At 46.5% G+C, this 12,727-nt stretch overlaps 1 protein-coding gene across 1 annotated transcript; it reads left to right on the forward strand.

Moving 5' to 3' along the window:
* The first annotated feature begins 4,757 nt into the window (after positions 1-4,757).
* Positions 4,758-11,719, forward strand: TPGS1 (tubulin polyglutamylase complex subunit 1). Its single transcript, XM_040322034.1, has 2 exons — positions 4,758-5,136; positions 11,193-11,719. Exons 1-2 carry the CDS (start codon positions 4,808-4,810, stop codon positions 11,716-11,718), a joined length of 855 nt encoding a protein of 284 aa, XP_040177968.1. The 5' UTR covers positions 4,758-4,807; the 3' UTR covers position 11,719.
* The last annotated feature ends 1,008 nt before the right edge of the window (positions 11,720-12,727 follow it).

Genomic DNA, 12,727 nt, shown 5'->3' on the forward strand with positions numbered 1-12,727 from the left:
CATTGGAGGCATGGGGAAGACAAAAGAAACAAAATAACCCAAAAACAGGGACCAAGAATAGCATATTAAAGGAAAAAAAATCAGAACTGTCCCGGATCCAAAACAGAGGATCCCCAAACACCCTCCCCCCACCCTGCCTGCAGCCCTAGACATCCCACAGGCTTTTTCCCCAAACAGTAGTTCACAGAAGTTTGTCCCTAAAGGGGGGTCAGCTTCCTGCACCAGCCGGTCAGGAAATTATAGGGACAAATAGGTAAGTTAAAGCAGAGCTCAGACCGGGCCGTGGTCAACACATAACTCCTAGGAGTCTTCCAACAGTACTTGAATCATGGAGGATCCAGCAAACCAGGGAATGACAGTCATTGAAAGGCAGCAATGGCAATGTCAGATGCGCCGCTCACAAAATATCTCAGTCATTAGTACCTGGGGGGTCCCCCCCAGGACCTCCAGAAAGGGCACCAGTTAGGCAAAAAAAAGGGGGGGGTGCATATCTACCTTATCCATGTCCCAAAGATTCCAACCAGCGGTTCGCCTCCCTAGGGGACATGAAGAATTGCGTCTGCCCCTTGTGTACCACTCGAAGTTTAGCAGGATAGAGCATACTGTACGGCAGGCTACGTTCTCTCAGGCGTTGCTTCACACTTTGAAATGCTGCACGTTGTTTTTGGGTGGCCGCCGAGAAATCCGGAAAAATGGAGATACGATTGCCATTAAACATCAGCTCAGGCATATTGCGGGCTTTGCGCAGGATAGTCTCCTTATCCCTAAAGTAAAGGAATCGGGCTAGCATGGGCCTTGGAAATCTGCCTGGTGGAGGTGCTCTCAGGGGCACTCTATGTGCTCTCTCGATGGCAAACAGGTGGGAGAAATCTTCCTCTCCAAAGGTCTTCTTGAGCCAGGATATCAGGAATTCCTCCGGTGTCTTCCCCTCAGATCCCTCCGGGAAGCCCAGGAACCTAAGGTTGTTTCTTCTCAATCTATCCTCGATGTCTCCCAACTTGGCCTCCTGGGACTTGTGGTCCGCCGCCATATCTCTCACCTGTACCACGAGGGGGTTAAGCACATCTTCCGCCGATCCTATGCGCTGCTCAGCCTGTGTAACCCGCTGCCTGATCTTCTGTACATCATCCTTAAGGATGGCAAAGTCCACCCTGATAGCGTCCACCTGCGATGACAGAGCGGCATGGCAGCTTTTGATAGTGTCCATGATCTGCATCAGCGTCGGTTGTCCGTCCTGTGAGCCGCCCTCCTCCCCATCCGGGTGAGGAGAGGACGGGGGAGACGCTAGAGCATTGGGCAGACTCGGCCACTCGTTATCGTCCTCGGGTCCTCCACGAGCCTGGGGCACGGACGAGGCCCTGTGAGCCGAGCGGGCGCCATTTTGGGACGCCTCGTGGGCAAACTTTGAAAGCTTCCCCGTCGAAGTGGGGTCCATGCTGGGACCGTGTTTCACCATCCCCGGATTCCTGGTGCCTTCTTCTACAATCCCGGTCGATTGGTCAGAGGATGCTCAAGTCTGGGACCCGTCAGGATATTGCAGGATATTTCCACGGCCGGAGCTCTGAGGAGAAGCGTCCTCACATCCCGGAAGTTGGTCACGCCCCCCTCTGCTACATTATTTGGTGGCTTTAAACTTGTGAGTGTAGTTTAAAGAACCCAACCTATCGTACGTTTTGCAGGCGATTCCCCACTGGCGATATGAGGAGGAGACCTGTAGTGTTGTAACTTTGCTGAAGAGGAACCCCTCATGCAAATGTGTCCTTAGGTCATTTTTAAATATCTAGTTAATTTTTTTCATATCTCGATTGGCCTGTGGATGATATGATGGTGTTAAGATGTGCTTTATTTCCTTGATTTAAAGAGTCTCAAACTCTTTTGAAATAAATTGTAGACCACTGTCGGCAATGATTTCCATGATTTCCCCACTTTGAGAACCATCCCTCCAAGGCAGTGATGACAACTTTAGTGGACATGGCTTCTGCTGTAGCCACCTCTAGCCATTACAAGTACAAATCATACACTGCCACACAGTATCGTTGATGTTTTAGTACTACTGGTATTTTGGGGAAATGTCTGACTTGTAATGGACCAGCTACTTCTGATTTGTTTCCACTGATCAAGCACAATTTCACATTTGTGAACTAAAGCATGTAATTAGTTGCTTATACCAGTGGTTCTCAACCTCAGTCCTCAAGTACTGTCACGTACCTGGTGGAAGAGTCAGGTATGCAGAGGGAGGCCTCCCTTACACCTCTGACTCGAGGCCCCTGATAGGGAAAACAGGAGTGCAGAGTCGCAAGAGAGCCTGGCAAACTTGTTGGTAGATGAGCTGGAACGGACCTGGGAACAGCTGTCAGACTGGGAACTGGAGCTCAGGCAGGTGCAGGCAGATGGACTGGAGGAGTAGACACACAAGTCCAAAGCAGGTGAACACTGGAGCAAGGTCAGATACAAGCAGGTTTGGCAACTGGCTGGTGGCAGGGTAGCAGAAGAAGAAGTCAGGAACGTAGTCTCAGGTGCAGGCAGGTTTGGCAACAGGCTGGCAGCAAGGTAGCAGGAGGAACAGGCAGGGACGTAGTCAAAACAGGCCGAGGTCAGATGCAGGCAGATAAACAGGGTTAGTCAAAACAAGCCAGGTAGGGGTCAGCTGGAGCAGGATGCAGGTAAACAACAATCAGAGGTCTCAGGTAACACTGTAGACCGGACAGCACTGATTCAAGGAAGTAAGGCAGTTAAAATAGTCTATTAGTGGCACAACGTCATTGCGCATGTGCGTGCCGGCATTTTGTGTGGCACTAGTGCGCAAGCGGGTGCGAGCTTGCACGCGCGCATGCTGGCACACGCAAACGCGCCCCGTGCAGCCCTTCTCAGTGGCACATGCAGAACAGGGGAACGACCATAGTCGCCATCTTGATTGCTGGCGTGCCCTTCCTGACAAGTACCCCCAACAGGCCATGTTTGCTGGTTTTCCTTTATCTTGCACAGGTGCTTTAACTCAGAGTCAATGGCTTGGTATTTTGAACAGCTATTTTATCTAAAGCCTCGCACACATGATCGGACTTCCATCTGAACAAATCTGTGGATTTTTGTCCGAAGGGCTTTGTCTGTATACTTGGTATGCATACACATGGCAGAACATTCTCACCCAACAAACACAAACGTAGTGACATAATAGACATACTACCTGGTTTTTCTGCTCTTTAGCGCCACCCTTTGGGCAACTTTTGCTAATGTTGTCTTAAGCCTCGTACACACGATCAGTCCATCTGAAGGACCGTTGTCATAGGTTAACCAATAAAGCTGACTGATGGTCCGTCGTGCCTACACACCATTGGTTAAAAAAACGATTGTATCAGAACGCGGTGACGTAAAACAACGACGTGCTGAAAAAAACGAAGTTCAATGCTTCCAAGCATGTGTCAACTTGATTCTGAGCATGCATGGATTTTTAACCGATGGTTGTGCCTACTAGCGATCGTTTTTTTCCCATCGGTTAGGAATCCATAGGTTAAATTTAAAGCAAGTTGGCTTTTTTTTAACCTATGGTTAAATAACCTATGGGGCCCACACACAATCGGTTTGGACCGATGAAAACGGTCCATCAGACCGTTGTCCTCTGGTTAACCTATTGTGTGTACGAGGCCTAATGGTTAGCATTGCTTCCGAGCATGCGTGTTTGTACTTTGGATTTTAGTCCGACTGGTTTGTGTACACACGATCAGATAATCCGACGGAACACTTTTGTTGTCTGAGAATATGAGAGCATGCACAGTCAACATCTGTTGTCAGAAATTCCGACAACAATTGTCCGATGGAGCATACAGACGGTCGAATTGTCCGGCAAAACATGTCTGTTGGACCATTGTTGTCAGAATATCCGATCGTGTGTACAGGCCTTAAGAGAAATTCTCAAAACATGGCCTGTTGGGGGTATTGGAAGACTTGGGTTGAGAACCACTGGCCTATACCATATATAGGCAACCAATTAATTAAGAAGATTTGGAATATTTATATGAATTAAACTAGAACTATAGGCAAAACTTTTTTCTTCATTTTGGATAGAGTAAGGTAGGGTTATTACCCCTGATAGATTTTTTTTTTTTTCACCATCTGTGTCCCATTGCAGAGATTTCTCTTCATTCCCCATCTCATAGCCAAACAGGAAGTGAGAGGAAATCCCTGCAAATTAGGGGAACTCTTTGGGGACCCCCAGGTCACCAGAACTGGTGTCCCTATTGGAATATTTCCCCCTTTGTGATTTTCTTTTACTTTCACTGTCGATGACAATGGTAAACAGGACAAATAGCGAGGGTACATCTCCCTAATGTGGGCATGAACAAGCAATAAAAACTGACAGGTGTTGCAATCTAACTCCACTCTATCCAAAACTAAAAAAAAGTTTTGCCATTAGTAAAACGTTATTTATCTTGATTATTTTACACACTATGATGTTTGATTATTTATATGAATTGTCAAGTATTTTTTAATCTATTTAATTATCTATGTTATACCTCACTGTGTTTTTGTTTTTTTGAAGCACTGATTATTAATTGTTCTTTGGGAGATATGCACACTTGTTTGTTTATTTAATACTTATGCCATATAATACAGAAATGCAATGTAACAAATATAAGCAAGGTTGTAATAATGACAGCTCCTTCGTCTTGTTCTTCTCTTGGTCACTTTCGAGGTATGCATTCAATTCTATTTGGCGTCCTCAGTCGTCATGGCCACCATCTTTTCCATAACTAAACATGGCTGAGGTGTTGCCTTGCTGTAGACTGCAATAGCGTTGCCCTCACCAAAGATGGCGTCTGAGCGGTTTCATACGAGCCCGGCTATGGCAGACAGGAGACGTGCTGCGGGTAGCTCCCCGGTCCCCCGGCCTCCTCAGCGACAGACCAGCGAGGCCGATTTCCTGGTGCAGGCCGGAGTGCGGACTATGATGAGAGAAGCTGTGCTGAAATTACTGGAAGCCAGGCCGGAGGATCCAATGGCCTTCCTGGCAGATTACTTTGGGAAGCTCGGCCCGGGCCCTGCAGGTGAAGCTTCGGGTGATCACTGCCCGTCGTTACCAGGACAACAGCGCCTGGCTCGTGCACTGTGGTACCTGAAGCTGGCTCATCACTCACAAAGGTTTGCCTCCCGTGTATGGTGACGTGTAGTGCGGTGTGCTATAGAGGGGAGGGAGCTTTTCTATATGTCAGTGACAACTACTAGGGAGACAACATGGCCTTACCCGGTCCAGTCATTTGCAAACATTTAATAAATGCAGCCACTTTGATCAAATAAAAAATGTGCATAGCATTGCAACCACTGGTGCAAACCACAGGTTTACCCCAAGCTCTGGGTCTGTACGAGGGGGTTACACTGCTATGGGGATGGGGTGCCCCCTTGCCATGGGGGCAGAAAATGCATTAGTCTATGGGCAGCCACATGTCAACAGATTTCTATCTGCTAACCTCCAAGTCCATCCAGGCTTTTCCAATCTGATGGATCGGAGGTAGTCTGGTGTAAATAGAAGCAAGCTGTTTACATCTGGTTGCCTATTGATTGACTGGAAGTGGCAGTTCACACAGGGGCAGTGACTCTGAAGCCCCCCCTACAGCACAGCTTGCAAAACGACTTCTGTATACAAATCGATGCAAGCCGCTCCGAAGTCGCCCCAAAGTAGTGCAGGAACCTTCTTCTAAGTCTTGTGTCGTTCCTATTAGACCGCTTCCATTGCAATGCATGAAGCATGATTTAGCCGCATGACAGGTTTCCCCTGTGTGAACCGGTGTTCTGTCGGTATGGGTCCCCCGTAGAATAATGCCCGGGCTGGACTGCGCAGGTGCAAATGGAGCCGCTGGAAATCTCAGAGGATGAACAGCTGTTCTGTACCTGTAGACGGCGCATGCGCAATCAACACGCCACTCGCTCCCGATGCTCAGGGTGGGTTATTCATTGCATACAACAAGGGGCGGATGTATTCTTGAGCAGTGCTCTTTTGGGAAATGATTTTCACAATACACAACTGATGGGCGGGTTTTTCATAGTTGATAGGCGCGCTTGCAGGACCTATTTAACTGTAGCGCCTGTGTACTTTCAGTACAGGTGCTATGTTAAATTTAGAGGGGGATGAGAGCGTTACTTTGCTCTCATCCATGTTGATTTATGTAAATTGGGTTTCTGCCAGGCTGGGCTGTCCTGTGGTTTCTTTCTGTGTTCCAGAGATGCCTTTCCATCTCTGGGTGACGGGTGGCGCAAGAGGAGTTCAGGCGGAGGCGCCTTTCTCCAGCAGCCAATCAGGGGAGTGTTTCCCTCGCAGGGCATGCTGGGGGAGGGTATTTCTGTGACAGACACCATATTTCTGGGTTCTTCGCTCGTTCCTGGTTTCAGGTGCGGCACCCACCTTTAGGGTGTGCGCACATCACGGGCCCCGGCGAGATGGCCTACCAGGCCGGGGCGCACGTGCTACGCGGAGTTCCCAGTTCTGGGCCCTCATGGCCCAGAGCAACTGAAGCTGCAAAGGGGCCCCAGTGACTTACTGGGTCCCCACATTTTATGAAGAAGATCCCAAGCGAGTTGTGCTGTTCGGTGGGGAGTCGCCCTCCGCCGCTTACCGGAGCCGTCGGTAGCGGCGAAGGCGATCGGGTCCTTTCAGCTGCTGTGTGAGGATGCGAGTGAGGGCAAGATGGCCCCCACCCGTCCCCATAGCATTGCCGGGCAGAAGTGACGTCAAAACGTCAGTCCCGCCCATGCGTCTTAAAGAGACATTTTTTTTGTTGTCATTTTTATAAATGACAAAATTTCCATTTTTTTTTTTTTTTTTTTTTTTTTTGCATTTAAGTCTAAATATGAGATCTGCGGGCTTTTTGACCCCAGATCTCATATTTAAGAGGACCTGTCATGCTTTTTTCTATTACAAGAGATGTTTACATTCCTTGTAATAGGAATAAAAGTGATACATTTTTTTCTTTTTTTTCAGTGTAAAAAAATAAATAAGAAAAAATTTTTTTTTAAAGCGCCCCGTCCCGACGAGCTCGCGCGCAGAAGCGAACGCATACGCGAGTAGCGCCCTCATATGAAAACGGTGTTTAAACCACACAAGTGAGGTATCGCCGCGATCATTAAAGCAAGAGCAACAATTCTAGCCCTAGACCTACTCTATAGCTCAAAAAATGCAACCTATAGAATTTTTTTAAACGTTGCCTATGGAGATTTTTAAGGGTAAAAGTTTGACGCCATGCCACGAGCGGGTGCAATTTTTAAGCGTGACATGTTGGGTATCATTTCACTCGGCGTAACATTATCTTTCCAAAAAAAGTGCGCTTGTAAGACCGCTGCGGAAATACGGTGTGACAAAAAGTATTGCAATGACCGCCATTTTATTCTCTAGGGTGTTAGAAAAAATATATATATAATGTTTGGGGGTTTTAAGTAATTTTCTAGCAAAAAAAAACTCTTTTAGTTTTGTAAATGCTGAATCTGAAAAACAGGCTCGGGGCTTAAGTGGTTAACTGTTTGCCTTGTTGGGCAAGTAATAAGGGCGCAGAAAACGACACCCTGCTGTTTGGAGATTCCGTCATTGCTCATCATCATCGTCATCATCCCTAGACACATCACAGAGGTAACCTAACATGCCGTCCCAAATCTAACCAGCGGCTCCCGCAAAGACGTGTAGTTTATTGTGAAAACCATTTCCCAAAAGAACACTGCTCAAAAATACATCTGCCACTTTCAGAAAATAATCCACCCCTTGTTGTATGCAATGAATAACCCGCCCCAAGCGTGTTGATTGCGCATTCGCTGTCTACAGGTACAGAACAGCTGTTCATCCTCTGAGATTTTCGGCGACTCCGTTTGCGCAGGCGCTGCACCTGCGCAGTCAAGCCCAGGCATTATCCGACGGGGGACCCATTTCGACAGGACACTGGCACTAATATGGGTCTGGAAAGTTCTGCTTGTTAAATGCAAAAAAAATAATAATGAACTGACACAGATGTCGCAAATGGGACCTCCGTTTCCGTTCTGCTCTGATCAGTTCACAGATTGTCTGCTATCTAACTAGACAGCATCTGTGCGATAGCAGCTTATACATGACGCCATTACTGCTTTTTAAGCAATGTCTCTAAGACCCAGGGGCAGACTGACCATTCGGGTACTGCCCGAGGGCCCCATGTCACTAGGGGGCCCCATCAGGGTTGCCAGCCTCAGTAAAACTAGGGACAGTATGTAAAAAAATCTGTGTTTTTAAAAAAAAATCCCAAGATTATGGCTGCCCCGCCTCTCCAGTAAATTTTTTCAGTGTGTGTATGTATATTGTATGTGTATACTGTGTGGCCCCATAATCTATTGCCCGGGGGGCCCATAATCGCCTATTGCCCGGGGGCCCCATGAGTTGTCAGTCCGCCCCTGCTAAGACGCCATACACACTATTCGATGTTCTGCAGATTTTTGTCTTCAGGTTTATTAAAAACATGTAATGCAGGGGCCTGCCTGATTGCATACAAATTGAAACGCTTAAGGTTTGACCTCATATTACATGGTTTTGGTAAATCTGAAGGCAAAAATCTGCAGAAAATCTAATAAGTGTAACCCATCGCATTGCTATAATATTTTTATATGGACTATAAACGGAAGGCCTTGTAAATAAATGGTTGTGGAACGAATCATTTGAGTTTCAATTATTTCTTATGGGGAAATTTGCTTTCATATACAAGAGCTTTGGATTACAAGCATGCTTCCGGAACGAATTATGTTCGCAATCCAAGGTTTTACTCTAGTGTGTATGGGGTCTAACACCGTTTAGCTATATACAGTTTTTGCCACATCCTATGCCACTTTATCACCCTATGAACTGTTCTCCCAAACAGACAGCCAGTGGTGTATTTATCGGCGTATAACACGCACCCTAATTTTAAGAGGGGAGTTTCAGGAAAAAAACCTTTCCACAGCCCTCTGCGTGTAACATGCAGGCACAGTTTACCCTCTATTTTCAGGGTAAAAAAATGAGTGTTATACACCAATAAATACAGTAGTTTTTTTGATGCTCTAGGCAAGACTAAAATTGGGCACCCCCTCCCCATCTAAATTTGTCCCGCCCAAGCCGCGATATACAGTTCTTTTCTTGGGGTCTGATGAGGATGCTGCAGCCGTTTACAGTGAACAGCTGCGACTTCCTCATCAGATCCTGAGACATGATTTATCCATTTGCCACCTATTGGGTCAGCAGGGCAGAGGATGAGGTGCTGTGTCAGCAGGGCAGAGGATGAGGTGCTGTGTCAGCAGGGCAGAGGATGAGGTGGCACTGATTGGCAGCAATGATGGGCACTGTTGGGGCTGCACTGATAATCAGGACATTGATGATCAGTGCTCTGGTTATAAGTGTAGATGTCCCCTTTCACACTGGCCAGTTACCAGCTCTCTCCTCAGGCTGTGACAGCATGAGAAAAGGAATGGCGATAACGGGCAAGTATGTTTACATCCTGATTGGCTGTTTACCCCGATTTGTTGTGTCCGAAGGCGCCCTCCCAGAACTGGATGGCCATGCTGTAGCCATCATTCGGGTTATAGCGCAGTCGATTGGGGGCCCCCTGAAAAATCCTGCCCAAGGCAAACGCCTTGTTTGCTTTGAGGGGAGATAGATACACCCCTGCTGACACCTCTGTGCTGCCTCATGTGCCACGTTGTTATTACCCAGACTGACACCTCTGTGTTTACCTTTCTGGCAGTCGTGTTGCACAACCCTGACATCCTGCTGATCCCCCCAACCGCTGCAGGTACACCTCCTGGGTGTGATAAATGACTGCTGCCCATTGTGATTCCTTTCATCAGATTCTACGTCACTACAGGAAGTGCAAATGTTTCTGCTCAGAGATTTCTGCTTTTGTTTCTGCAGAGAGATTTTTCTTCATTGCCTGAATTCTTGGGGCAGGAAGTCAGGAGAAATCTCTCCAATGGAAACGCAGGCTAGAGTAAAAAACCTGGTTCCAAGCATTTGAGGTAATGAGACACCACTGTGCAGGCATTGCGTTTGCCTGCACAGTGGTAGCAGAACTGTTACACGATCATTTTTTCGTCATGAAAAAAAAAACGTTTTTCAACATGTCCAAAAAAACGAAGTTTTTCCAACTTCATCATTAAAAACGACGTTGCCCACACACCATCGTTTTAAAAAAATGATGAACAAAGCGCGGTGACGTACGACGGCACTCTAAAGGGGAAGTTCTATTCGCCTTTGGGCTGCTTTAGCTGATTCCGTGTTGGTAAAAGACGATTTGCGCTTTTCTGTCTGTTACAGCGTGATGAATGTGCTTACTCCATTATGAACGGTAGTTTTACCAGAACGAGCGCTCCCATCTCATAACTTGCTTCTGAGCATGCGCGGGTTTAAAACGTTGTTTTAGCTGAAACACGATCATTTTTTACAACCCTAAAAACGACATTGTTTAAAACGATGTTAAAAAATGCAGCATGTTCAAAAAAAAATTTGTCGTTTTTCTAAAGCCGAAAAATGATGTGTAGCCCACACACGATGATTTTAAATTAAGTTTTTCAAAAACGACCTTTTTTCATGCCGAAAAATAATCGTGTGTACGCGGCATTATACCTGATAAAGGTAATTGACTGTGTGCCATTTTTGGCTGCAGGGCTGAGAAGGGGATCGGTGGAGGGAAAACTTGTTATGGGTTTTAAAAGAGAAATATGGCCAAAGCTTGTTTAGCCATACTTCTCATGCGGGTCACAGGAGTACACTTGTGCTCTCCTGTGACCCCGAAATGGCTGGCTATAGCTGGCTGTCAGTTGACATCGCATGACATTGCATAGCTGCTCCAGACTCTGAATGTATCCTGACAATAATGCCGGGATCCACCCAGATGCCTTACAGGAAGCTAGCTCCGTCTAACAGTGCGTTGCTCCCATCCATGACACTGCATTGAACACAGGAGGGGGGCAGAGCCGAGGGAGGTGACTGACAGTCACCACTCTCTGCTCAGTGAAGACTGAGAACTGAGCAACCAGCATTCACATGATCACTCGGGTGATTCTTGTATTTAGTCCTGGCCGGGAACAGCTTACAGCAGGTAGGTAAAAGTATGTACTGTATGTTTGTTTTTATGTTCCTACCCTTCTCCTTTTGGGTTTTATAAAGAACACCAACACCTTTCATTTTACTAATACGATTTCTTTTTTTTTTTTATGTACAGGACTGCTTTTAACAACAATCTGAGTGTTGCTTATGACTGCCTCAGTGCTGGAGGAAAGAAAAAAAAGCCAGGTTTGAATGGCAAGACTCACACCGACTTACTGACCAAAATTTGTCAAGACGGTGATCTACCGAAAGAGACTTTGTCTGCCCTCATAAAGAAGATACAGTGCCGAGACTATGAGGCTGTGCCATTCGATGTTTTCCGTTATGGGGTAGTGACCTGCTTTGTGTTGATAGAGTTCAGATCCAAAGTGGACACTTTGTTTAATATTCTAGATGAGGATAGCAAGTCGGATCAAAAAGTTTGTCAGACCGTACTGGACACTTTGGAAGAAGCTTTGGTTGCCAGTGACTTATCTGTCCCTGCTAGTTATTTGGAAGCTGGTTCAAAACTTGGACCGGATTGTTTGGCCGTTGCCATGCACCGTGCTCTTTTAGGTAAAACGGGTGTAGCTATGAGCCGCAGTGAATTTTTAAAGGAAGCATGTTCTCTCTTTCTTGATAAAGTCAAACCTATTCATTGAATGCCCACTGATCTGTGTTATTTATTCTCGATAATATGCTGCTTTCATAATTATTACATTCCATCTCTACAGCAAATCGGCTGATACATTTAAATTCTTATGTAATACGTAATAAATGTAATGTTGAACATCGTCCCCCTTTTTTTTTTTTTTCTCCTATTAGCCATGAGAATATTGGTTGATTTTGAACGTCTCATGTTTAAGGCCAACTCTTAGCTATGCTATTGCTGCTTTATACAGCAGTGCTAAAAAGGTTACGCAGTTTGGCCCTTCATTTGTACCTGCGTGAAATCGCAATCCCCTCCTGCTTATGTTACTATAGAAGCTCATTTATTGCAAGAGCTCAGTTGCCAGAACATGGACCATGATGGCATCTCAGTTTCGCTGAGAATGAGAAGAGAGGACTGCAGTGCAAAAGGGCTATATGAGGTTTTTTTTTCTTGATATCACATTCCAATTAATGGGTTGCATTATTTGTGGGTAAAGTTCTGCTTTAACCACTTGGCAACCGCCCTATAGACAAAGTACGTCTACAGGGCGGTTGCTTAACTCCGGAAGGCCGTTAATTAACGTCCTCCCACGGGAGTGTCTGCGACCGCCGGGTCCTCTGGATCACGGTAAATCGCCGCTGGTAGCGGCGGTTTACCACATGATTGCTCCGTCCAATGACGGAGCAATCACTTTGTAAACAAACCGGCGTCATGTAATGACGCCGGTTCCTCTCTCCCCTCTCTGTACCGAACGGTACAGTGTAAGAGCGGATATCAACGGCAGTGCTGTGGGCTGGATCTGTGACAAATGTAGTCACAGATCCATCCATCCCTGCTCAGCCATCCCTGCCCAATACTCTGCAATACCCTGAAATACCCCACAATACTATGCAATACCCCGCAATACGCCCCCCCCCCCCCTCTCTTGCTTCTACCGACTCAACGCTACGATCAAAGCCAGGATTGATATTTTTTGTTTTTTTTGTTTAGGCTTCCCAGCCTAGAGGTGAGATGTGGGA

This window comes from Rana temporaria, chromosome 1 (genome assembly GCF_905171775.1).
Source record: "Rana temporaria chromosome 1, aRanTem1.1, whole genome shotgun sequence".
NCBI classification, from domain to species: domain Eukaryota; kingdom Metazoa; phylum Chordata; class Amphibia; order Anura; family Ranidae; genus Rana; species Rana temporaria.